The sequence below is a fragment of the Cervus canadensis genome, chromosome 10, assembly GCF_019320065.1.
Source record: "Cervus canadensis isolate Bull #8, Minnesota chromosome 10, ASM1932006v1, whole genome shotgun sequence".
Taxonomy (NCBI): Eukaryota; Metazoa; Chordata; class Mammalia; order Artiodactyla; family Cervidae; genus Cervus; species Cervus canadensis.
Genome location: NC_057395.1, coordinates 49,356,245 through 49,378,041, shown reverse-complemented (window position 1 = coordinate 49,378,041; position 21,797 = coordinate 49,356,245). Strand labels below are relative to the sequence as shown.

General features: G+C 37.1%; 2 protein-coding genes across 3 annotated transcripts in view; both read left to right on the top strand.

Moving 5' to 3' along the window:
• GPCPD1 (glycerophosphocholine phosphodiesterase 1) overlaps positions 1–21,797 on the top strand; it is a 63,198-nt gene that overhangs the window by 19,843 nt on the left and 21,558 nt on the right. For both annotated transcript variants that reach the window (XM_043478419.1, XM_043478420.1), the window contains 6 exons: positions 1,025–1,066; positions 8,788–8,911; positions 16,004–16,235; positions 18,013–18,175; positions 18,672–18,804; positions 19,431–19,485. In XM_043478419.1, the coding sequence (XP_043334354.1) occupies positions 1,025–1,066; positions 8,788–8,911; positions 16,004–16,235; positions 18,013–18,175; positions 18,672–18,804; positions 19,431–19,485 (749 nt within the window). The remainder of the gene's footprint in view (positions 1–1,024; positions 1,067–8,787; positions 8,912–16,003; positions 16,236–18,012; positions 18,176–18,671; positions 18,805–19,430; positions 19,486–21,797) is intronic.
• Positions 13,229–15,284, top strand: LOC122447809 (ferritin light chain-like). Its single transcript, XM_043478421.1, has one exon. It carries the CDS (start codon positions 14,590–14,592, stop codon positions 15,115–15,117), a length of 528 nt encoding a protein of 175 aa, XP_043334356.1. The 5' UTR covers positions 13,229–14,589; the 3' UTR covers positions 15,118–15,284.

The following is a 21,797-nucleotide window of genomic DNA, read 5'->3' as shown; positions in this document are numbered from 1 at the left end:
AAAATAATGAGTGATTCTGCTTTACCCTGCATCAAGGACACATCTCTTTAAACAAATATCTTGTTCTATCCTCTGTTGGATTTTCTTTTTGCATGTTTTAATACATTTCTGATATTATATTTAGAATTGTTATGATAGTGTACTTTAGAATTATACTGAGGTTGGAAATTATTAGGAATTGAATATTTTAAAAATGCATTTTGAAGCATCCTGCAATTAAATATATTTTCTTTGAGAGGTAGGATGATTTTGTTTCTGGTCTTTTTAATAATTTTATTTTAAGCTTTTGGGAAGTATAACTTCTGAACTTAAGAGCTGTGTGAAATATACCAGAGAATCTTTACTGGAAACTATCACACTTATTTTGACAACTACTTCAGATTTATGCTTAAAGTAAACTGGGGAATGAAGTAGCAGGGAAGATAATCAGTATTTTACTTAGAGGGTGGGGATTAACAGTTTTTCTCATTTAGTTAACATTTCTTTTGGAAGGGAGCACTTACCTTTTGGTAGTTCCTCACAGCTTTATGTATACAGGTAAGTTTATGCTGTTTGAAAAGCTTTTAGCTGGCTGTAGAGAATGGTTGGGGTTTGAGGAGCATTATATTTTAGTTAAGATCAGAATAGGCACTATGTGAGAATAAGCATTTTAATTGTGCCAATACCTTTGGTTTGAAAAAAACCAGGCAATATTGTTGTCCAGCATCTTGTCAGTCTCGTACATTGGTTGGTATAAACATTTGTCCCAGTGCCTCTAGTCTGGAGCACCTCTCTGAGAAGTTTTCTTTTCTCTTCCTTGTAACATTGTGAATAATCACCATGAATGTAAGAACTATTACTGTCTGATAGCCTCCTTAAAAAGGGTTTCTTTATTGAGGGCTACAATAAATATGCTTATTCACTTTGGGATGCTTTTATATTTTTAATTTTTTAAAAAATCCTTAAGGTGGGTAATTTCTGAGTTGTTAATTCAGTATGTACATCATGAATTTTAACTAAGTTTTCTATTTTCCTTCAATTTTAGAAAGTGAAATTATTATTGACGATGGACAATTTGGAATCCACAGTAAGTGAGACTGAGTTTTCAAAAATCTTCACATTCACATGGTTGAGATCTTACATAACATTTCATTAGAAACAGCACAGAGACATAAGAGTATGATTTTTTTTTAGATTATTTATCTATTTGGTTTTGGTTGTACTGGATCTTTGTCTTGTTAGGATGAGTTGGAGTTTCTCATTACAGTAGCTACTCTTGTTGCAGAGAACAGGGTCTAGGCACAAGGGCTTCAGTAGTTGCAGCTCAGGGACTCATTAGTTGTGGTGCATGAGTTTTAGTTGTCTGTGGCGTGTAGAATCTTCCTGGACCAGGGGTCAAACCCGTGTCCCATGCATTGGCAGGTGGACTCTTAATCCACTGGATCACCAGGATCTACTGTATCACCATGCTGCTTGTGGAATCTTAGTTCCTCAATCTGGGGGATCAAACCTGTGTCCTCTGCAGTGGAAGTGCAGAGTCCTAACCATTGGACCACCAATGCTTTATAATTTCATCTTTTTGATTTTTATTTGGCTGGTAACTTTAGGTGTATGAATTAATAGAATTAAAAGTATTATACTTAATGGTTACTATATCATCACTTAACACTACTGTGTTTGAGAATATTAATTGTTCTAAACCTTTAAATGTGAACTATTACTCATAAGCTGCATTTTTGCATTGTTTGTGCATTTATACTAAAATCCAGATTAAGGAGAATGTTCTAGTCATTCTGGCTGAGTAAACAATTTACAGTGGAGTACAGTCTCTAGTCTGGTGGGCTGAGTAGTTCCACTGAGCCATCAGGGAAGTCTGCTGCTGCTGCTGGTGCTAAGTCGCTTCAGTCTGACTCTGTGCGACCCCATAGACGGCAGCCCACTAGGCTCCTCTGTCCCTGGGATTCTCCAGGCAAGAATACTGGAGTGGGTTGCCATTTCCTTCTCCAGTGCATGAAAGTGAAAAGTGAAAGTAAAGTCGCTCAGTCGTATCGGACTCTTAGTGACCCCATGGACTGCAGCCTACCAGGCTCCTCCATCCATGAGATTTTCCAGGCAAGAGTACTGGAGTGGGGTGCCATTGCCTTCTCTGCAGGGAAGTCTGGGCGTGAGTGTATTGATTGTGGTTTTACTAGGTACAAGTGTTTATCTACTTTACAGATGTATAGGCTTTTGCAGTGTTTGGACAGTAATTTAACTTATTTTCTTGATTTTGTTTGGGATTATTTATATTGCATCATAAAGTAGTCTAACACTTGAGATGGTAGTGGTTTCTCTTTATGTATAAAATTTTGATAGTTAGGAAATCAGACCTAAGGAGAAAATTTCCTTGATTTTTTTTTTTTTTTAAATCCTATTGATGGAAAACTTAGGTCCAAAACAGTTGACAGCTCCCTGGTATTTATGACAATGTTATTACTTTTGTTAGTAAGAAACTTCAAATTAAACAGTGCTAGCAGTGTTATCACAATCATGCAGTTTATCAATGACAGACTATGTAGGTGGATAATACATTTATTTTTTTTTCACTTTAAAAAAAATTTATTTTTCATTGAAGGATAATTGCTTTACAGAATTTTGCTGTTTTCTGTCAAATCCCAACATGAATCAGCCATAGATACACATATATCCCCTCCCTTTTGAACCTCCCTCCCATCCCATCCGTCTAGGTTGATACAGAGCCCCTTTTTGAGTTTCCCAAGTCATATAGAAATTCCCATTGGCTATCTATTTTACATATGATCATGGAGGTTTCTGTGTTACTCCTTCCCTACATCTCCTCCTCTCCTCCCCTCTCCCCATGTCCATAAGTCTATTCTCTGTGTGTTTCTCCATTGCTGCCCTGTAAATAAATCCTTTAGTACGATTTTTCTAGATTCCGTATATATGTGTTAGAATACTATATTTATCTGTATCTTTCTGACTCACTTCACTCTGTATAATAGGTTCTAGATTCATCCACCTCATTAGAACCGACTCAGATGCATTTCTTTTTATGGCTGAGTAATATTCCATTGTGTATGTGTTCCACAACTTCTTTATCCATTCAACTGTTGATGGACATCTAGGTTGCTTCCATGTTCTAGCTACTGTAAATAGTGCTGCAGTGAACAATGGAATACATGTGTCTCTTTCAATTTTGGTTTCCCCAGGGTATATGCCTAGAAGTGGGATTGCTGAGTCCTATGGTAGTTTTATTCCTAGTTTTTAAGGGAATCTCCGTACCATCTTCCATAGGGGCTGGATCAATTTACATTCCCACAAACAGTGCAAGAGTGTTCCCTTTTCTCCACACCCTCTCCAGCATTTATTGTTTGTAGACTTTTTGATGATGGTTGCTCTGACCGGTGTGAGGTGATATCTCATTGTAATTTTGATTTCCATTTCTCTAATAATGAGTGATATTGAGCATCTTTTCATGTGTTTGTTAGCCATCTGTATGTCTTCTTTGGAGAAATGTCTGTTTAGGTCTTTTTCCCACTTTTTGATTGGGTAGTTTGTTTTTCTGGTATTGAGTTGTATGGGCTGCTTGTATATTTTGAAAATTAATCCTTTGTCAGTTGTTTCATTTGCTACTATTTTCCCCCATTCTGAGGCTTGTCTTTTCACCTTGCTTATAATTTCCTTTGCTGTGCAAGAGCTTTTAATTTTAATCATGTCCCACTTGTTTACTTTTGTTTCTATTTCCATTACTCTAGGAGGTGGGTCATAGAGAATCTTGGTTTGATTTATGTCATCGAGGGTTCTGCCTATGTTTTCCTCTTAAGAGTTTTATAGTTTCTGGTCTTACATTTAGGTCTTTAATCCATTTTTAGTTTATCTTTGTGTATGGTGTTAGGAAGTGTTCTAATTCCATTCTTTTACATGTAGCTGTCCAGTTTTCCCAGTACCATTTATTGAAGAGGCTCTCTTTGCCCCATTGTATATTCTTGCCTTCTTTGTCAAAAATAAGGTACCCACAGGGGCATGGGTTTATTTCTGGGCTTTCTATCTTGTTCCATTGGTCTATATTTCTGTTTTCGTACCAGCACCATACTGTTCTGATGCCTGTAGCTTTGTAGTATAACCTGAAGTCAGGAAGGTTAATTGTTCCAGCTCCATTCTTCTTTGTCAAGACTGCTTTGGCTATTTGGGGTCTTTTGTGTTTCCGTGTGAATTGTGAAATTTTTTGTTCTAGTTCTGTGGAAAATGCCATTGATAATTTGACAGGGATCACATTAAATCCATAATTGCATTTGGTAGTATACTCATTTTCACAATATTGATTCTTCCTACCCAGGAACATGGAATATCTTTCCATCTGTTTATGTCATCTTTGATTTCTTTCATTAGTGTCTTATAATTTTCTTTGTACAGTTCTTTTGTCTCCTTAGGTAAATTTATTCCTGGATATTTAATTCTTTTTGTTGTAATGGTGAATGGAATTGATTCCTTAATCGCTCTTTCTGATTTTTTTCATTGTTAGTATATAAAAATGCAAGTGATTTCTGTATATTGATTTTGTATCCTGCAACTTTGCTAAATTCACTGATTAGCTCTAGTAATTTTCTGGTACTATCTTTAGGGTTTTCTATGTACAGTGTCATGTCATCTGCAAACAGTGAGAGCTTTACTTCTTCTTTTCCGATCAGGATTGCTTTCATTTTTTTTTCTTTGATTGCTGTAGCTAGGACTTCCAAAACTACATTGAATAATAGTGGTGAAAATAGACACCCTTGTCTTGTTCCTGATCTTAGGGGGAATGCTTTCAGTTTTTCACCATTGAGAATAATGTTTGCTGTAGGCTTATCATATATGGCCTTTACTGTGTTGAGGTAGGTTCCTTCTATGCCTGTTTTATGAAGAGTTTTAATCATAAATAGGTGCTGAATTTTGTCAAAGGCTTTTTCTGCATCTAATGGGATGATTAAATAGTTTTAACTTTCAATTTGTTAATGTGGGGTATCACATTGATTGATTTGCTTACATTGAAGAATCCTTGCATCCCTGGAATAAAGCCAGTTTGATCATGGTGTATGAGCTTTTTGATGTATTGCTGAATTCTGTTTGCTAACACTTTGTTGAAGATTTTTGCATCTATGTTCATCAGTGATATTGGCCTGTAGTTTTCTTTTTTGTGTGTTGTCTTTGTCTGATTTTGGTATCATGGTGATGGTGGCCTCGTAGAATGAGTTTGGAAGTGTTCCTTCCTCTGCAATTTTTTGAAAGATTTTTAGAAGGATAGGCATTAGCTCTTCTCTTAAATGTTTGATAGAATTCTCCTGTGAAGCCATTTGGTCCTGGGCTTTTGTTTTTTGGGAGATTTTTTATCACAGCTTCAATTTCAGTGCTTAAAATTGGATTGTTCACAATTTCTATTTCTTCCTGGTTCAGTCTTGGAAGATTGAACTTTTGTAAGAATCCGTCCATTTCTTCCAGGTTATCTGTTTTATTGCCATATGGTTGTTCAAAATAGTCTCTTATAATCCTTTGTATTTCTGCATTGTCTGTTGTGACCTCTCCTTTTTCATTTCTAATTTTGTTGATTTGATTCTTCTCTCTTTTTTCTTGATGAGTCTGGCTAAAGGTTTGTCAGTTTTATTTATCTTCTCAAAGAACCAGCTTTTAGTTTTATTAATCTTTACTATTGTTTCTTTCATTTCTTTTTCATTTATTTCTGCTCAAATTTTATGATTTATTTCCTTCTACTAATTTGGGGGCTTCTTTCTTCTTCTTTTCCTAGTTGTTTTAGGTGTAAAGTTAGGTTGTCTATTCACTGTTTTTCTTGTTTCTTGAGGTAGGATTGTATTGCTATAAACTTCCCTCTTAGAACTGCTTTTGCTGCATCCCATACATTTTGAGTTGTGTTTTCATTGTCACTTGTTTCTAGAAATTTTTTTGATTTCCCTTTTGTTTTCTTCAGTAACCTGTTGGTTATTTAGAAATGTATTGTTTAATCTCCATGTGTCTATGTCAAATCTGTTTTTTTTACAGTTTTTCTTGAAATTGATATCTAGTCTCATAGTGTTGTGGTCTGAGAAGATGCTTGATATGATTTCAGTTTTCTTAAATTTACTGAGGTTTGATTTGTGACCCAAGATGTGGTCTGTCCTGGGTAATGTTCCATGTGCACTTGAGAAGAAGGTGTATTCTTCCGCATTTGGATGGAATGTCCTGAAGATATCAATGAGATCCATCTCATCAAATGTATCATTTAAGACTGTGTTTCCTTATTAATTTCTGTTTTGATGATCTGTCCATTGGTGTGAGTGGGGTGTTAAAAGTGTCCTACTGTTATTGTGTTACTGTCAATTTCTCCTTCCATGTCTGTTAGTGTTTCTCTTATGTACTGAGGTGTTCCTATGTTGGATGCATAGTTACTTACAATTATTAATGTCTTCCTCTTGGATTGATCCCTTAATCATTATTAGTGTCCTTCCTTATCTCTTGTAATCTTCTTTATTTTAAGGTATATTTTGTCTGATATGAGGATTGCTACTCCAGCCTTCTTTTGCTTCCCATTTGCATGAAATATATTTTTCCATCCTCTCAGTTTCAGTCTATATGTGTCTTGAGGTCTGAAGTGGGTTTCTTGTAGACAGCATATATATGTGTCTTCTTTTTGTACCCATTCAGCCTGTCGTCTTTTGGTTGGAGCATTTAATCCATTTACATTTAAATTAATTATTGATATGTATGTTCCTATTGTCATTTTCTTAATTGTTTGGGGTTGATTTTGTAGATCTCTTTTCTTCTGTTGTATTTCCTGACTATATAAGTCCATTTAACATTTGTTGTAAAGTTGGTTTGGTTGTACTGAATTCTCTTAACTTTTGCTGTCTGAAAAGCTTTTCATTTCTCCGTCAATTTTGAATGAGATCCTTGCCGGGTACAGTAATCTTAGTTGTAGATTTTTCCCTTTCAGTACTTTAAATATATCCTGCCATTCTCTTCTGGCCTGCAGAGTTTCTGCTGAAAGAAATGTATGGGGTTTCCCTTGTATGTTACTTGTTGCCTCTCCCTTGCTGCTTTTAATATTCTTTCTTTGTGTTTAGTTTTTGTTACTGTCCTGGTGTTTCTCCTTGGGTTTATCCTGTCTGGGACTCTTTGTGCCTCTTGGACTTGATTGACTATTTCCTTTTCCATGTTGGGGAAATTTTCAACTATAATCTCTTCAAAAATTTTCTCATACCCTTTCTTTTTCTCTTCTGGGACCCCTGTAATTGGAATGTTGGTGCATTTGATATGGTCCCAGAGGTCTCTGAGACTGTCCTCAGCTCTTTTCATTCTTTTTACTCTATTCTGCTCTTCAGAAGATATTTCTGCCATTTTATCTTCCAGCTCACTGATTTTTCCTTCTGCTTCAGATATTCAGATATTGATTCCTTCTAGAGTATTTTTAATTTCAGTAATTGTGTTTGTCTCTGTATGTTTATTGTTTAATTCTTCTAGGTCTTTATTTATTGATTGTTGCATTTTCTCCATTTTACTTTCAAGATTTTTGATCATCTTTTATTATCATTATTCTGAATTCTTTTTCAGGTAGTTTGCCTGTTTCCTCTTCATTTATTTGGACTTCTGTATTTCTAGTTTGTTCCTTCATTTGTGCATTATTTCTCTACCTTTTCATTATTTTTTTTTTGTAATTTTTTTTTCATTTATTTTTATTAGTTGGAGGCTAAGTACTTTGTGTTTGAGGTCTCGTTTTCTCAGGCTTCAAGGAAAGTTGAATTCTTTCCTTGAAGAAGGTTGACTTCTTTCTTCCTTTTGGTTTCTGCCCTCTTAAGGTTGGTCCGGTGGTTTGTGTGACCTTCCTATAGGATGAGATTTGTGCTGAATTTTTGTTTGTTTTTCTTCTGATGGGAAAGGCTGAGTGAGGTGGTACTCCTGTCTGCTGATGATTGGGTTTGTATTTTTGTTTTATTTGTTGTTTAAATGAGGTGTCCTATACAGGATGCTACTGGTGGTTGGGTGACAATGGGTCTTGTATTCAGGTAGTTTCTTTTGTGTTAGTTCTCACTATTTGATACTCCCTAGGGTTAGTTCTCTGGTAGTCTAGGGTCTTGGAAGAGTCAGTGCTCCCACTCCAAAGGCTCAGGGCTTAATCTCGTTGGAGTCATGAACTATGCCATGGCTCAGGAGACAAACAGCTCCAGAAATGGGTGGGTATTGTTACTCGCTAAAATCTTTCAACAAATATTTGTTCAGTACTTGGTGTATGTCAGGCTCTGTTCCAAACCCCTTTGCCTGTTAGGCCTCGGCTACCCTCTGGGTGGCAACCACCTCTTCCCTGCCCCTAGCATCTCCCAGTACATTTAGTTTGTTTGATTCTTACCTCCTGGTATCTCCACTGCCAGCACTAGTGGAATAACTAGTTTTCAGCTGAGTATCTCATGTGACACTTTGGAAGTGTAACCATGGTCACCAGTGGAACAACTGCTAGGTTATAAGCCTTCTTGGGATATGTATTTTTTCTGAGATAGATTTGTATTACTTTGATAATATATTCAATAAGAGTATTTTAATTTAGTTTTAGTTCTTAATGTTCATTTAGTTTTTTCGCCCTTCATATGTATATACTTCATATAAAAGTTTTCTTTTAATGACAAATTTGAGACTACTTGTATATTTGCTTTGAAGAGAAATACCAGTGATAGTTAACCTGAGTGTATCAAACTGTGAATGTTAACTGAAACTGTCAACGTGTCTTGTAGTTATTGGATTGTTTTTTAAAATGTGTATATTAATTAGTGTTCTTCATACTTTTTCTAGATGGTATTGAGACTCTGGATTCTGGATGGCTTACATGTCAGACCGAAATCAGATTACGTTTGCATTATTCCGAAAAACCTCCTGTCTCAATAACCAAGAAAAAATTTAAAAAATCTAGATTTAGGTAGGACCATGTGTATTTGTTACTTGACTTATTTATTTTAATAATAATTAATTTAATAATTGCTGTAGATTTCTGATCCATCTGGTTATAGGCTTTAAGTGTATCAACTGAGGAAATAGCATACTTGTATTCTAACAAACAACAGGGTCTTGTAAAAGTGAATTTGTTTCCTTTCATGAAGATTACTACAGTTAAATGTACTTACGTTAGTCTTAATCTCCAAGTGTGAAACCAGAACATCTTTTTTTTTTAAACCTTACATAAGTGATTTCTAGGCTGACATGTCTTTGTAGTTCCTACCATTTGAAATGTCTTAGTGTAGCAATAAGTATTTGTTTTGAAATTGATGTGATGAAATGATTTTGTGTTAAATGAGGGGAGAATGGCATAAACAGAAAAATGGTCATTGGAAATACACTTCAGTGTCCTAAATTTTCCTGTGTCTTAAAAACAAAAAACCGTTTCATTAAGGAAAGGTCGCAGTTACCATAGCAGTTCTAGATTAGTGTAATTTTAATCTTAATTTAAGAAATAGATGTCAAGCTTTGTATAAATAAGTAAATAGTAACTTAAATTTTTGTAATGTCACCATGTATATCTTTGAATGAACTGATTTCTTAGGAAACCAGGCAGCCTTATCATTTGAATTTTTTTAAATTTGGGACCGAGAATTCTAAGTATGCTATGTAATGCAGTTTTTTCTAACAAAATGTCAGGACTGGGTTGAAAGGGTCATTTTTCAGTAACTAAAGTAGTTAGTAATAATAGTTAATATCTATTTTCATGATAAAATTAATAATGTTGCAGTTTTTAAATCCATAAATGCTTTACAGTAACTGCTGAAAATATTATATTATTTATCCTAGTCATAAAATACATATGGGAAAGGGTGGGTGACACTTCTCAACCCTTTCCATTGGCCTGTTCTGAGAGTGAGTAAAGTGTTTTGGGTGTACCTTGTCTCTGTTCATTAGCTTTTTTAGGCCTCTGCTTTGCTTCTGAGAAACCTAGATAATTGGACCACATAACTGATCTGCTCGGTCAGTTTGATTGCAAAGATTTTCTAACCAGATAGTCATAATTAGATATTTTATTTACATGTTAAAAGAAGCATATAAGTTGTGTTATAGCTATAAAGTGTCTTTGTTTTATGACCTTGAAATAATGATGGTAGGACTTCTTGTTTCCACTGTAAGGGATGTGGTTCCATCCTTGGTTGGTGAACTAAGATCCTGCATACTGCGATGCAGCCAAAAAAATTAATAGATAATTAATTGTGTTCTGATTGGCTTGCTTATGCATACTGAGTCCTATGCTTTTCTTGTTTATATAGAAGTTGAGTGTTTGTATATATTACTGTGTTGCTTAGGCTTAAATTGGAATATTTTTATAACCATACTTATTTGGACACTACAAATTAACTGATTCTTACTGAAATAATTGTGCATAGCTAGCAATTGATGTTTATTTTGACAGTCTCTTTCCCCCAAATTCATAGTATTGATAGGTTAAGCCTTCATTTGCTAGAAAATAATTTATCTGCAAATTTATCATGACTATTTTAAAAGCTTAGTAACAGTGTTTGCATTTTGAATAAAACACTTGACATGATTTAAAATGTTTAAATCACATTTTATTTATTTTTAAAGACACATTTATTCAGTGTCATGATCAGACTGTTACATGTAGCAATCAACAGCATGGGTGCAAAAGAAAGTCTGCTTTAAAACTCTCTCCTGGAATGCTTTACACAGAACAAACTTGAATAACCTATTACACAATTAGTCACAAATACAGTCCTCAAGTTTTTTACCCATACAGATGAGTATTGTCTAAAGCATCTTTCTTCATAGCTGCTGGGCCCTGCCACCACTGTGCTTGGCTGAGTTCACAACTCCGTTACAACCTGTGGCTTCCCTGTCACTTCTCTGGCTCTCCTCTCTTGCTAAGCTTTGTTTCCTGGCAGTAATTAAAACCATCTGCCACTGCCATAGCTACTGCTGCTGCTGGAACCACCAGAGTCACCTTGCTTTTGTGGTTTGGCAAGGTATTGGCCTTCAGTACCATATGAGCCAGAACTTCTCCCTCCAAAAGTTTCATCCTTTCATGAGTCCAGAATTTGAAGACTGATGTTGTAATTGCCAAAATAATTGTAGCTTCTGCCACCTCCAAAATTATTTCCATTATTATCAAATCCATAGCCATCCTCAAGGCCACCATATCCACCACCACCAATGGCTATCACCAAAGCCACCTGAAGTTTCCTCCACAAACAGAGTTGTCATCCTCACCACAACAACCTTGTTGATTACCACCAAAGTTTCCAGAACTACTTTTACCTCTTTGGCTGGATGAAGCACTAGCTATCTCTTGCTTAGATAGGGCTTTCCTTACTTCACAGTTGTCACCATTCACAGTATGGTATTTCTGAACGGCAGTCTTATCTACAGAGTCATGGTCATCAGAGGTTACAAAAGCAAAGCCGCTCTTTTTGCCACTGCCTCAGTGATTCATGATTTCGATCACTTCATTTTTCCCATACTGTTCAAATTAATCTCTTAGGTGATGTTCTTCAGTGTCTCCTTTAATGCTACCAACAAAAATCTTTTTCACATTTAAGTGAGCAGTTTGAGAATCTTCTCTTGATAGAACTCTCTTTGGTTCCACAACTCTTCCATCCATCTTGTGTGGTCTTGCATTCATGGCCACGTCTGCCTCTTCCGATGACTTACGTGACAAACCCATGCCTCTAGAGCACTTGGTATTTGTACACAGACGTTGTACCACAATGTCTGTGAGCATTCCCCAGTGCTCAGAATGGCTTCTCAGACTCTCCTTGGTTGTTTCAAAGCTCACTCTTGATGAAGAGCTTCTGCAGCTGTTCGGGCTCTCTGGGAGACTCTGAGTTGGACTTGCCTTCAGCACTGCTTACTTAGCGATTTCCACAAGCCAAAAGCAGTAATCTAACAAGCAAATCTCACCACCACATTTTAAATACAAGTTTCTCTTTCACTTGATTCCACCAGAACTTGGAAAGCAGTGTTACTTTATGATAGACTATAACATTTATATATTCATTCAAATTCCAAAGAAAGGCAACGCCAAGGAATGTTCAAACAGCCACACAATTGCACTCATCTCATGCGCCAGCAAGGTAATGCTCAAAATTCTCCAAGCTAGGCTTCAACAGTACGTGAACTGTGAATTTCCAGATGTTCAAGCTGGATTTAGAAAAGGCAGAGGAATCAAGAGATCAAATTGCCAACATTTGTTGGATCATAGAAAAAGCAAGAGGGTTCTAGAAAAATGTCTACTTCTGCTTTATTGACTATGCCAAAGCCTTTGACCGTGTGGATCACAACAAACTGTGGAAAATTGTTGAAGAAATAGGAATACCAGACCACCTTACCTGCCTCCTGTATGCAGGTCCTATATGCATACCTGTATCTGTATGCAAGTCAAGAAGCAACAGTTATAGGTAGATATGGAACAACAGACTGGTTCCAAATTGGGAAAGGAGTATGTCAAGGCTATATATTGTCACCCTGCTTATTTAGCCTATATGCAGAGAACATCATGCAAAATGCAAGCCTTGTTGAAGCACAAGCTGGAATCAAGATTGCCGGGAGAAATATCAGTAACCTCAGATATGGAAATGACACTACCCTTCTGGCAGAAAGCAAAGAAGAACTAAAGAGCCTCTTGATGAAAGTGAAAGAAGAGTGAAAAAGCTGGCTTAAACTCAACATTCAGAAAATGAAGATCATGGCATCTGGTCTCATCACGTCATGGCAACTAGATGGAGAAACAATGGAAACAGTGAGAGACTTTATTTTTTTGCACTCCAAAATCATTGCAGATGGTGACTGCAACCATGAATTTAAAAGACGCTTGCTCCTTGGAAGAAAAGCTATGACTAACCTAAACAGTGTATGAAAAGGCATAGACATCATTTTGTCAACAAAGGTCTGTCTAGTCAAAGCTAGTAATCCAGTAATCATGTATGGATGTGAGAGTTGGACCATAAAGAAGGCTGAGCACCAAAGAATTGATGCTTTTGAACTGTGGTGTTGGAGAAGACTCTTGAGAGTCTCTTGGACTGCAAGGAGATCCAACCAGTGAATCCTAAAGGAAATCAGTCTAGAATATTCATTGGAAGGACTGATGCTGAAGCTGAATCTCCAGTACTTTGGCCACCTGATACAAAGAACTGACTCCTTGGAAAAGACCTTGATGCTGGGAAAGACTGAGTGGGAGGAGGAGTGCACGACAGAAGATGAGATGGTTGAATGGCATCACCGACTCAATGTACATGAGTTTGAGCAAGCTCCGGGAGTTGGTGATGGACAAGGAAGCCTGGCGTGCTGCAGACCATGGGGTTGCAAAGAGTCAGACACAACTGAGTGAGTGAACTGAACTGATAACATTTATATAGGTACTTGAAGAAAACCTTTAATATAAATGAACTAAATTCTTTCACTGATCCCTTTAAATTTGGTTTTTTTGGGGAAGAGAGGTAGGTAGTTGCACACTGCTATTTGTAAACTAGCTTTTTTTTTTTTGGTCACAGCATGCAGCATCCTAGTTTCCTGACCAGGGATCAAACCCCTGTTGCCTATGTTGGGATCTTGGAGTCTTAACCACTGGACCACCAGGAAGTCCTGAGAATAGTCATATTTAATTTCCATGCCTTCTTGCCAATTCATCACAGTCCATTTGTAGTCGTTTTTTGTATGTCCTGGTAGAGAATGTTTGTTCCTTCAGGCTCACCAGCAAAATCAGTTGTTCAGAACTATTCCTAAGAGTTTGGAGAGAAGAAAGAATCTTTTTTGTTTGGATTATCAAAGTGGTGCTACTTTTGATTTTACAGTATGACTATGGCACATTATTACTAATTGAATAATCATGTCCCCTCTGGGATACCTTGGAATATGTGCCTGTAAGATAAGTCTGCACAGTTGTTGGAGGCAGCAGGTCATTAAGAGAGAACAGGCCTCACTAATGTAGTTCTATTACTTGATTTATTAAGTGGATCACATTTAAATCTAGAATGAAAAGCTTTCCTAGCTCAGCTGCATTTTATACAATAACATTGCTCCTACATCATTGGTATTAAACTTATTTGATCTATGTACATTCCAGTTGGTGCAAGAAATAGTCTAGCATTGAGTTAACTTATTGGCATTACAAGTGTTCTCTGCAGCTGATTGCTTCTCATTTGGAGTAAATTAGTCTTTGTGACCCAGTGGCTTTTATTTTCATTGCTGTGGGAGTTATGACTCTTGGCTTCTTGTTTTGTTCCTTTGTTTCATTAAAAAGTACATATATGTAAATACATAAAAGCCATGCATACATGCAAATGTATATACCATACTTTTAATACCATTAATACCATGGTTTTCTTTAATAATCTGTTCACAAAGTACCTGGTCTCACTGTAGTGAGGGGAAGTAGGGGAAATTTAAAATTTTACGACCTGGAAGTGTGCTTGTCGGCCCCGCAGATCTGTCTCTTGGTTCAACAGTGCTTGGACGGAACAGACCCAGGGATGCCCCTTGTTCCAGCCTCCAACTACCCTCCAACCCTTTTTCCAGTCGCAACTTCTGGAATCAGTCACTCAGCAGTCTGCAATCACCGGGACCAGCCCCCATTTTTTAATTCCTTATTACCGACCAATCATGAGCTCCCAGATTCGTCAGAATTATTCTACTGAAGTGGAGGCCGCCATCAACCACCTGGTTAACATGCAACTGCGGGCCTCCTACACCTACCTCTCTCTGGGCTTCTATTTCGACCGCGACGATGTGGCTCTGGAGGGTGTGGGTCACTTTTTTCGTGAATTGGCCAAGGAGAAGCGCGAGGGCATGGAGTGTCTCTTGAAACTGCAAAACCAGCGTGGCGGCCGCGCCCTCTTCCTGGACATGCAGAAGCCATCTCAAAATGAGTGGGGTAAAACCCAGGACTCTATGGAAGCCACCCTTCTTGTAGAGAAGAACCTGAATCAAGCCCTGTTGGATCTGCATGACCTGGCTTCTGCCCATGGAGACTCCCACATCTGTGATTTCCTGGAGAACCACTTCCTAGATGAGGAAGTGAAACTCATTAAGAAGATGGGTGACCACCTGACCAACCTCCGCAGGCTGGCTGGTCCCCAGGCTGGGTTGGGCGAGTTTCTCTTCCAGAGGCTCACCCCCAAGCACAACTAGCCAAGTTATTCAGACTCTGTGCTGACAACAACCAGTGTCCTTTGAAGAACCCGCCTAACATCAGGGCTGCCTGAAGCCCCTCTCTGCAGCCACTAGGCAGCTTTTAACATGCTGGAGTCCTCTCTCAAGCCTTGGACCAAATGGAAACAATAAAGCTTTTTGCAGCATAACAACAACAACAAAAATTTACGACCTCCAACTCTTAATAGGCTCTTTTTTTTTTTATGTTTATTTGGCTGCATCAGGTTTTAGTTAACAGCATTCAGGATCTCGTTGTGGCATGTGGTCTTTTCTAGTTGAGGCATGAGGGCTTTTCTCTAGTTGTGGTGCTCAGGTTCTAAGGCACGTGGGCTCAGTAGTTGTGGTGTGGGTTTAATTGCTCTGCGGCATGTGGGATCTTAGTTCTCCAACTAGGGATCCAACCTACAAACCATGCATTGGTACGTGGATTCTTAACCACTGGACCACTGGGGAAGTCCCTGCCTAACAGTCTTTTAATGCACATTGACAGAATATGGTTCAAAATTGTACTTGTTATATATATATTTGTGAAACTTCTTGTAAGAAATTGAGATAGCCAGTTATAAATGGATAATAGTAAATGCCTCTTTAGATTCACTTTAAAAAACCCAAAGAATTAATTAAAATAGGCTTAGGCATAATGAGCATTTATCTCATTTTAATACTTGGCAAAAATGTGTGGAGATAAAAACACCACTATTTTATAAAATATAACTAATGCCTTAACCTGTAGTATGTATAGTTCTTTTGTTATTTGAGGGTTTAGCATATAAAGGGAACACTTTTAAATTTACTCTTTAGGTAGCGTATATATGGATTTTCTTTCTTCACTTTTTGCATTTCATCATTTTTTCCTTTCATTTAGGGTAAAGCTGACATTAGAGGGTCTGGAGGAAGATGACGATGATAGAGTATCTCCCACTGTTCTTCACAAAATGTCAAATAGCCTGGAGATATCCTTAATAAGCGACAATGAATTCAAGTGTAGACATTCACAGCCGGAGTGTGGGTATGGCTTACAGCCTGACCGTTGGACAGAGTATAGTATACAGACAATGGAACCAGATAACCTAGAACTAATATTTGATTTTTTTGAGGTGAGTATATTTCACTGAAGAGGGTGAGAGACAATGTAGACATGAGTTTATTTTTACATATGTTTTGATTTTTATTGTAGTCTTAATTTATGTAAACGTATGATTCATACAACTTTTTAGATGTTTACTCCTCTGTACATGTTAGCAGATTTTAAAAAACTTAGAGTTGGCAGACTCATATTATTAAGAATATAATTGAGAACTTCAGAATTGCATTCAAATTAAGACCAGATGTCTTGATGTCTGTGTGTATTTTAAACATAAATGAATGTATCCAAAGGCACTTTGAAGAATAGAAGCTGTTACTTAATAGGCAGGCTGATGTAACAAGCATGATTGAGCCTTCTTCATGACTGAAGTTTTGTTTATTGAAGCATTTTATAAGAATCCATTGTAATAATTAACTCATTTTTCCAACTTTACTTGATATTATAAATATGTAAGAAAAGATAGTTGCTGTGAAAATTGTGCCAAGTTATTCAGACTCTGTGCTGACAACTTTCTAGAAATGTTTGTGATGCTTATCTTGGCTTTTGGGCTGTTCAGCTGTTCCTCACAAATAAAACTGGGTCCTCCCCTAAGGTCCTGGCTCTTTGATATTTCCACTCACATTTACACTAGATTAGAGTTTGACTCTGAGGGTGGGGAATAAACCTTCCCCAACAGTAGCACCTAGCCACTGTTTCTGAAAATAGCAAAATTCAGGATGGATTAGAACCTGAGTAATTCTTATAGCTTTATAATATAAAGTTATCTTGCCTAATTAATAAGATCTGTGAGACATTTACTATAAAAATATGAAGTTTTGGTTGAACATTTCCTTGTTCTTTTGGTACCTACCTATTATCTCTTGAACAGCCTGACTTTTCTTTCATTTGGTTAGCAGTTTTGGAAATACTAATTTATTCAGAGACTAGGTGGATAAAACACACTATATAATATCAAGTATTCAGTGTCCTAGAGGTTACTATCCCTCTGTGTCATCTGTGTAGATGCATTTGTAAAGAACAAAATATACATTAAAAGTGAAAGTCGCTCAGTTGTGTTTGACTCTTTGTGACCCCATGATATAGTCCATGGAATTATCCAGGCCAGAATACTGGAGTGGGTAGCCTTTCCCTTCTCCAGGGGATCTTCCCAGCCCAGGAATCAAACCTAGGTCTCCCTCATTGCAGGCAGATTCTTCACCAGCTGAGCCACAAGGAGAATAATTACAGGTATATCTTGGGCTTCCCTAGTGCTCAGTGTTAACGAATCTGCCTGCCAAGCAGGAGACGCAGGTTTAACCCCTGGGTCAGAAAGATCCTTGGGAGAAAGAAATGGCAACCCGCTCCAGTGTTCTTGCCAGGAAATCCAATGGTCAGAGGAGCCTGGTGGGCTTTAGTCCATGGGTTTGCAAGAGTTGATTACAACTTAGCAACTAAACAACAACAACAGGTATATCTTAGTCTTTGAATGTAAAAGTACTTAGAAACATTCAGTCGATGCTTTATGCTTGCATAATATATGTTAGAGGATCAGAAATGCAAATCAAAAGTTATGATTAATGAACATAAAATCATAAATATACTGTGTATTAAATATCTTTGCCTACTAAAAGAATATATGTTACTTGTTACAACAAAGCAATCTAAATTACCTGAATATAAATTTGGTTGTATTTCTTATTGATTTTCTTCTATAGATTCCAAGTTGGTTTTAAGGGTGTCTTTTTTGATCTTTTAATGGGGAATATTGAATTATAAGAATCTGGGTTATTCTTATCCTTATTTTTCAGGAAGATCTCAGTGAACATGTAGTTCAGGGTGATGCTTTTCCTGGACATGTGGGTACAGCATGTCTCTTATCGTCCACCATTGCAGAGAGTGGGAAGAGTGCTGGAATCCTTACTCTTCCCATCATGAGCAGAAATTCCAGGAAAACAATAGGCAAAGTAAGAGGTGAGCTTAGACAAGCATGGTGGCCCTTTACAAATAAGCAAAGGTTGTTAGGATTCTAATTAGTTTCAAATTGTGCTTTTGAGAATGGTAAAGAATTAAATTAATAAGTTGTTTCAGAATATTAACAAATACATTCCCTGGTTGCTTATTGGTAAAGAATCTGTCTGCCAAGCAGGAAACACGGGTTCGATCCCTGGGTTGAGAAGATCCCCTGGAGAAGGAAATGTCAACCCACTCTAGTATTATTGCCTGGGAAATCCCATGGACAGAGGATCCTGGGGGTTGGTGGTCCATGGGGTCGCGAAAGAGTTGGATATGACTTAGTGACTGAACAACAGCAATTTGCTGGAAGCTTTACTTTGAATGGACATTGACTTGATTTCTCTCTGTTTGATCAGTTGATAAAGCTGGTTTGAGTGATATTTAAGTGTAATTGAGTTCATCGTAGACTTTTAATTGTCTTTCTTTTCCCCTTCCTCCTTTTTTCCTTTGAAAGTTGACTATATAATTATTAAGCCGTTACCAGGATACAGTTGTGACATGAAATCTTCATTTTCCAAGTATTGGAAACCAAGAATACCATTGGATGTTGGACATCGAGGTGCAGGGAATTCTACAACAACTGCTCAGTAGGTTGAATATTTGAGTAGTACTAGCATTTGGTAGGAGAACGCAATGGCAACCCACTCCAGTACTCTTGCCTGGTGAATCCCATGGACGGAGGAGCCTGGTAGGCTGTAGTCCATGGGGTCGTGGAGGGTCGGACACGACTGAGCGACTTCACTTTCACTTTTCACTTTCATGCATTGGAGAAGGAAATGGCAACCCACTCCATTGTTCTTACCTGGAGACTCCCAGGGACGGGGGAGCCTGCTGGGCTGCTGTCTTTGGGGTCGCACAGAGTCGGACATGACTGAAGTGACTTAGCAGCAGCATTTGGTAGCTTATGCTTGATGATAAGGTTTAACCAACTAAATGTCAAAGGATCCTTTTAATTATTACCCTGGATTTAAATGTAATTTGGTAATTGGGCTTTAAATTGGCTTGTAAATACCTATGATTATTAGAGCTTGATTTAAGGAATGCACACACCAACCAAGTAACGGTCAGTCTTATTTTGGGGATGGTAAAGTTAGCCTCAAAATAGAGAATAAGTACTGAGACCATTATTGAAAATATAGTTTACTAAACTTTACTAAATATGTCTTTTCTTTATTAATGATAACTATATTTCTATATATTTATTTTCTTTCAGGCTTGCTAAAGTTCAAGAAAATACTATTGCTTCTTTAAGAAATGCTGCTAGTCATGTAAGTGAACCTCTCTTTAAACAACTTTGGACTGGTGGTCCACAGGTAGAAAAGTAGAGAGTTGTAGGTCGGGGCAGCCTTCTCCCTCCATTTACATTAATAGGGTAAAAGGGAGAATATTTCTGCTTTTTCTAAATATATTTCTCAGTGAAGATAAAATATTTCTAGGCATTTTAATTTCATTTCATGGTACAGATTGGAATTAAAGCAGTGGAATCCTAATCATCCTCTTAAATGTTAATTAGGTGATTTGTAGTATGGTTAATACATATTATATAAATTACAGATACACAGTATAATGATTCACAATTTTTAAAGATTATGCTCCATTTATAGTTATTGTAAAATGTTTGCTATATTCCCTGTGTTGTATCTTTGTAGCTTATTTTAAACCTAATAGTCTGTACCACTTAATCCCCTATGCCTTTATTGCCCCTCTTGCCTTCCCTGTCTCCACTGGTAACCACTGTTCCATGCAAGTGATGTCATATAGTATAGTCTTTCTCTGTCTGACTTAGTTCACTTAGCATAATACCCTCCAAGTCCATCCATGTTGTTATAGATAGCAAAATTTCACTCTTTTATGGCTGAGCCGTACACACAGCTGAGCTGTGTGTGTACATACATACACCACATCTTTATCCATTCACTTCAGTTTCTTTATATCTTGGCAGTTGTAAATAATGCTACTATGAACATTGAAGAGATATATGTTTTCAAATTAGTATTTTTCAGCTATGTATCTAAGAGTGGAATTGGTGGGTCATATAGTAGTTCTCTTTTTAGCTTTTTGAAAAACCTTCATAACTTTTTCACAGTGTCAATACCAGTTTACTTTCCCACTAGCAGTGTAGGAGGGCTCCTTTTACATGCTTGCCAGCATTTATTTCTGTTCTTTTTGATGATAGCCATTCTTTTGATGATAGTGAGGTGATAACTCATTGGTTTTTTTGTTTTATATTTCTTTTCGGCTGTGCTTGGATCTTTGTTGCTCTGCAAGGGCTTCTCTAGTTGTGGCAAGTGGTGGCTACTCTTACTGCAGAGCAGGAGCTCTAAGGCATGTGAGTTTCAGTAGTTGTGGCACGAAGGCTTAGTAGTTGTGTGCACAGGCTTATTTGTCTCGCAGATCAGAGTTTGATCCCATGTCCCCTGCATTGGTAGGTGGATTCTTAACCACTGGACCACCAGGAAGTCCAGTTCTTTGTGGTTTTGATTTGCATTTCCCTCATGCTGAGTGTTATAACATTTCCTGTATCTGTTGGTCATCTTCATTTCCGCTTTGGAAAAATGTTTATTCAGTTCTTCTAACATTTTAAATAATTGGATAGTTTTGGGTTTTTTTTTTTTTTTTTTTTGATGCTGAGTTGTAAATTTTTATATGTTAGACATCAACTCCTTATTAGTCATATCTCTTGGAAATATTTCCTCCTATTCAGTAGCTTGTCTTTTTGATGGTTTGCTTTGCTGTCAGAAGGTTTTTGAGTTTAATTCAGTCCCATTTGTTTAATTTTTAAGTATCCCCCCCTTTTTTTTTGAGATAATGTTTTAAGTGTTTGACACATGCAAAAATGTTCCCCATGAAACATTGCATTTCATCAATTGAATTACTATGCTCATTTAGATACTCTGTAAATAATGCTTACAGAAGGATTTGATAGTGATTTTGTGTAACACTTGGGCTTCCCTGGTGGCTCAGATGGTAAAGAATCTGCCTGGAATTTCAGGAGACCCAGGTTCAAACCCTGAATTGGGAAGATCCCCTGGAGAAGGGAATGGCTACCCACTCCCAGTATTCTTGCCTGGAGAATTCTGTGGAGAGAGGAGCCTGGTGGGGGTCACAAAGAAAGACACTTAGTATGTCAGTTTGCCTCCTGTATACCAACCTGATTATGTTGAACTTCTTAACTTTTTATAGTACTGTGTGTGTGTGTATAATATATATCCTTATATATATTATGTATATATATAATACTTATATATATAAAACTCCATATCTATATGGAGATATATATATACACACACTGTATACCATCCTGATTCTAACCTGATTATGTTGAATTTCTTAACTTTTCTTATATCGTTATTCAGTTAGTGGTTTTTTTTTTTTTAGCTTTTAGTTTTTTCAGTACCTGAAGTTTGACATTTTAAATCAAGAGCCTGTGTGTTTCCTCCTCCCTCACCTTCTACTGTACCTCAAGTTAAGCTTCATGTTCTGAAAAAAACTGAGAAACTCTAATTATATTTCAGTTTTTTCCCATTGTCCTCCACATACATGCCTTAAACTTTGCCTTTTTAAAAATAGTTCAGCAAAT

What these genes read in the sequence shown, in the direction of transcription:
- LOC122447809 (XM_043478421.1), top strand. Translation starts at nt 14,590, where the DNA reads ATGAGCTCCCAGATTCGTCAGAATTATTCTACTGAAGTGGAGGCCGCC.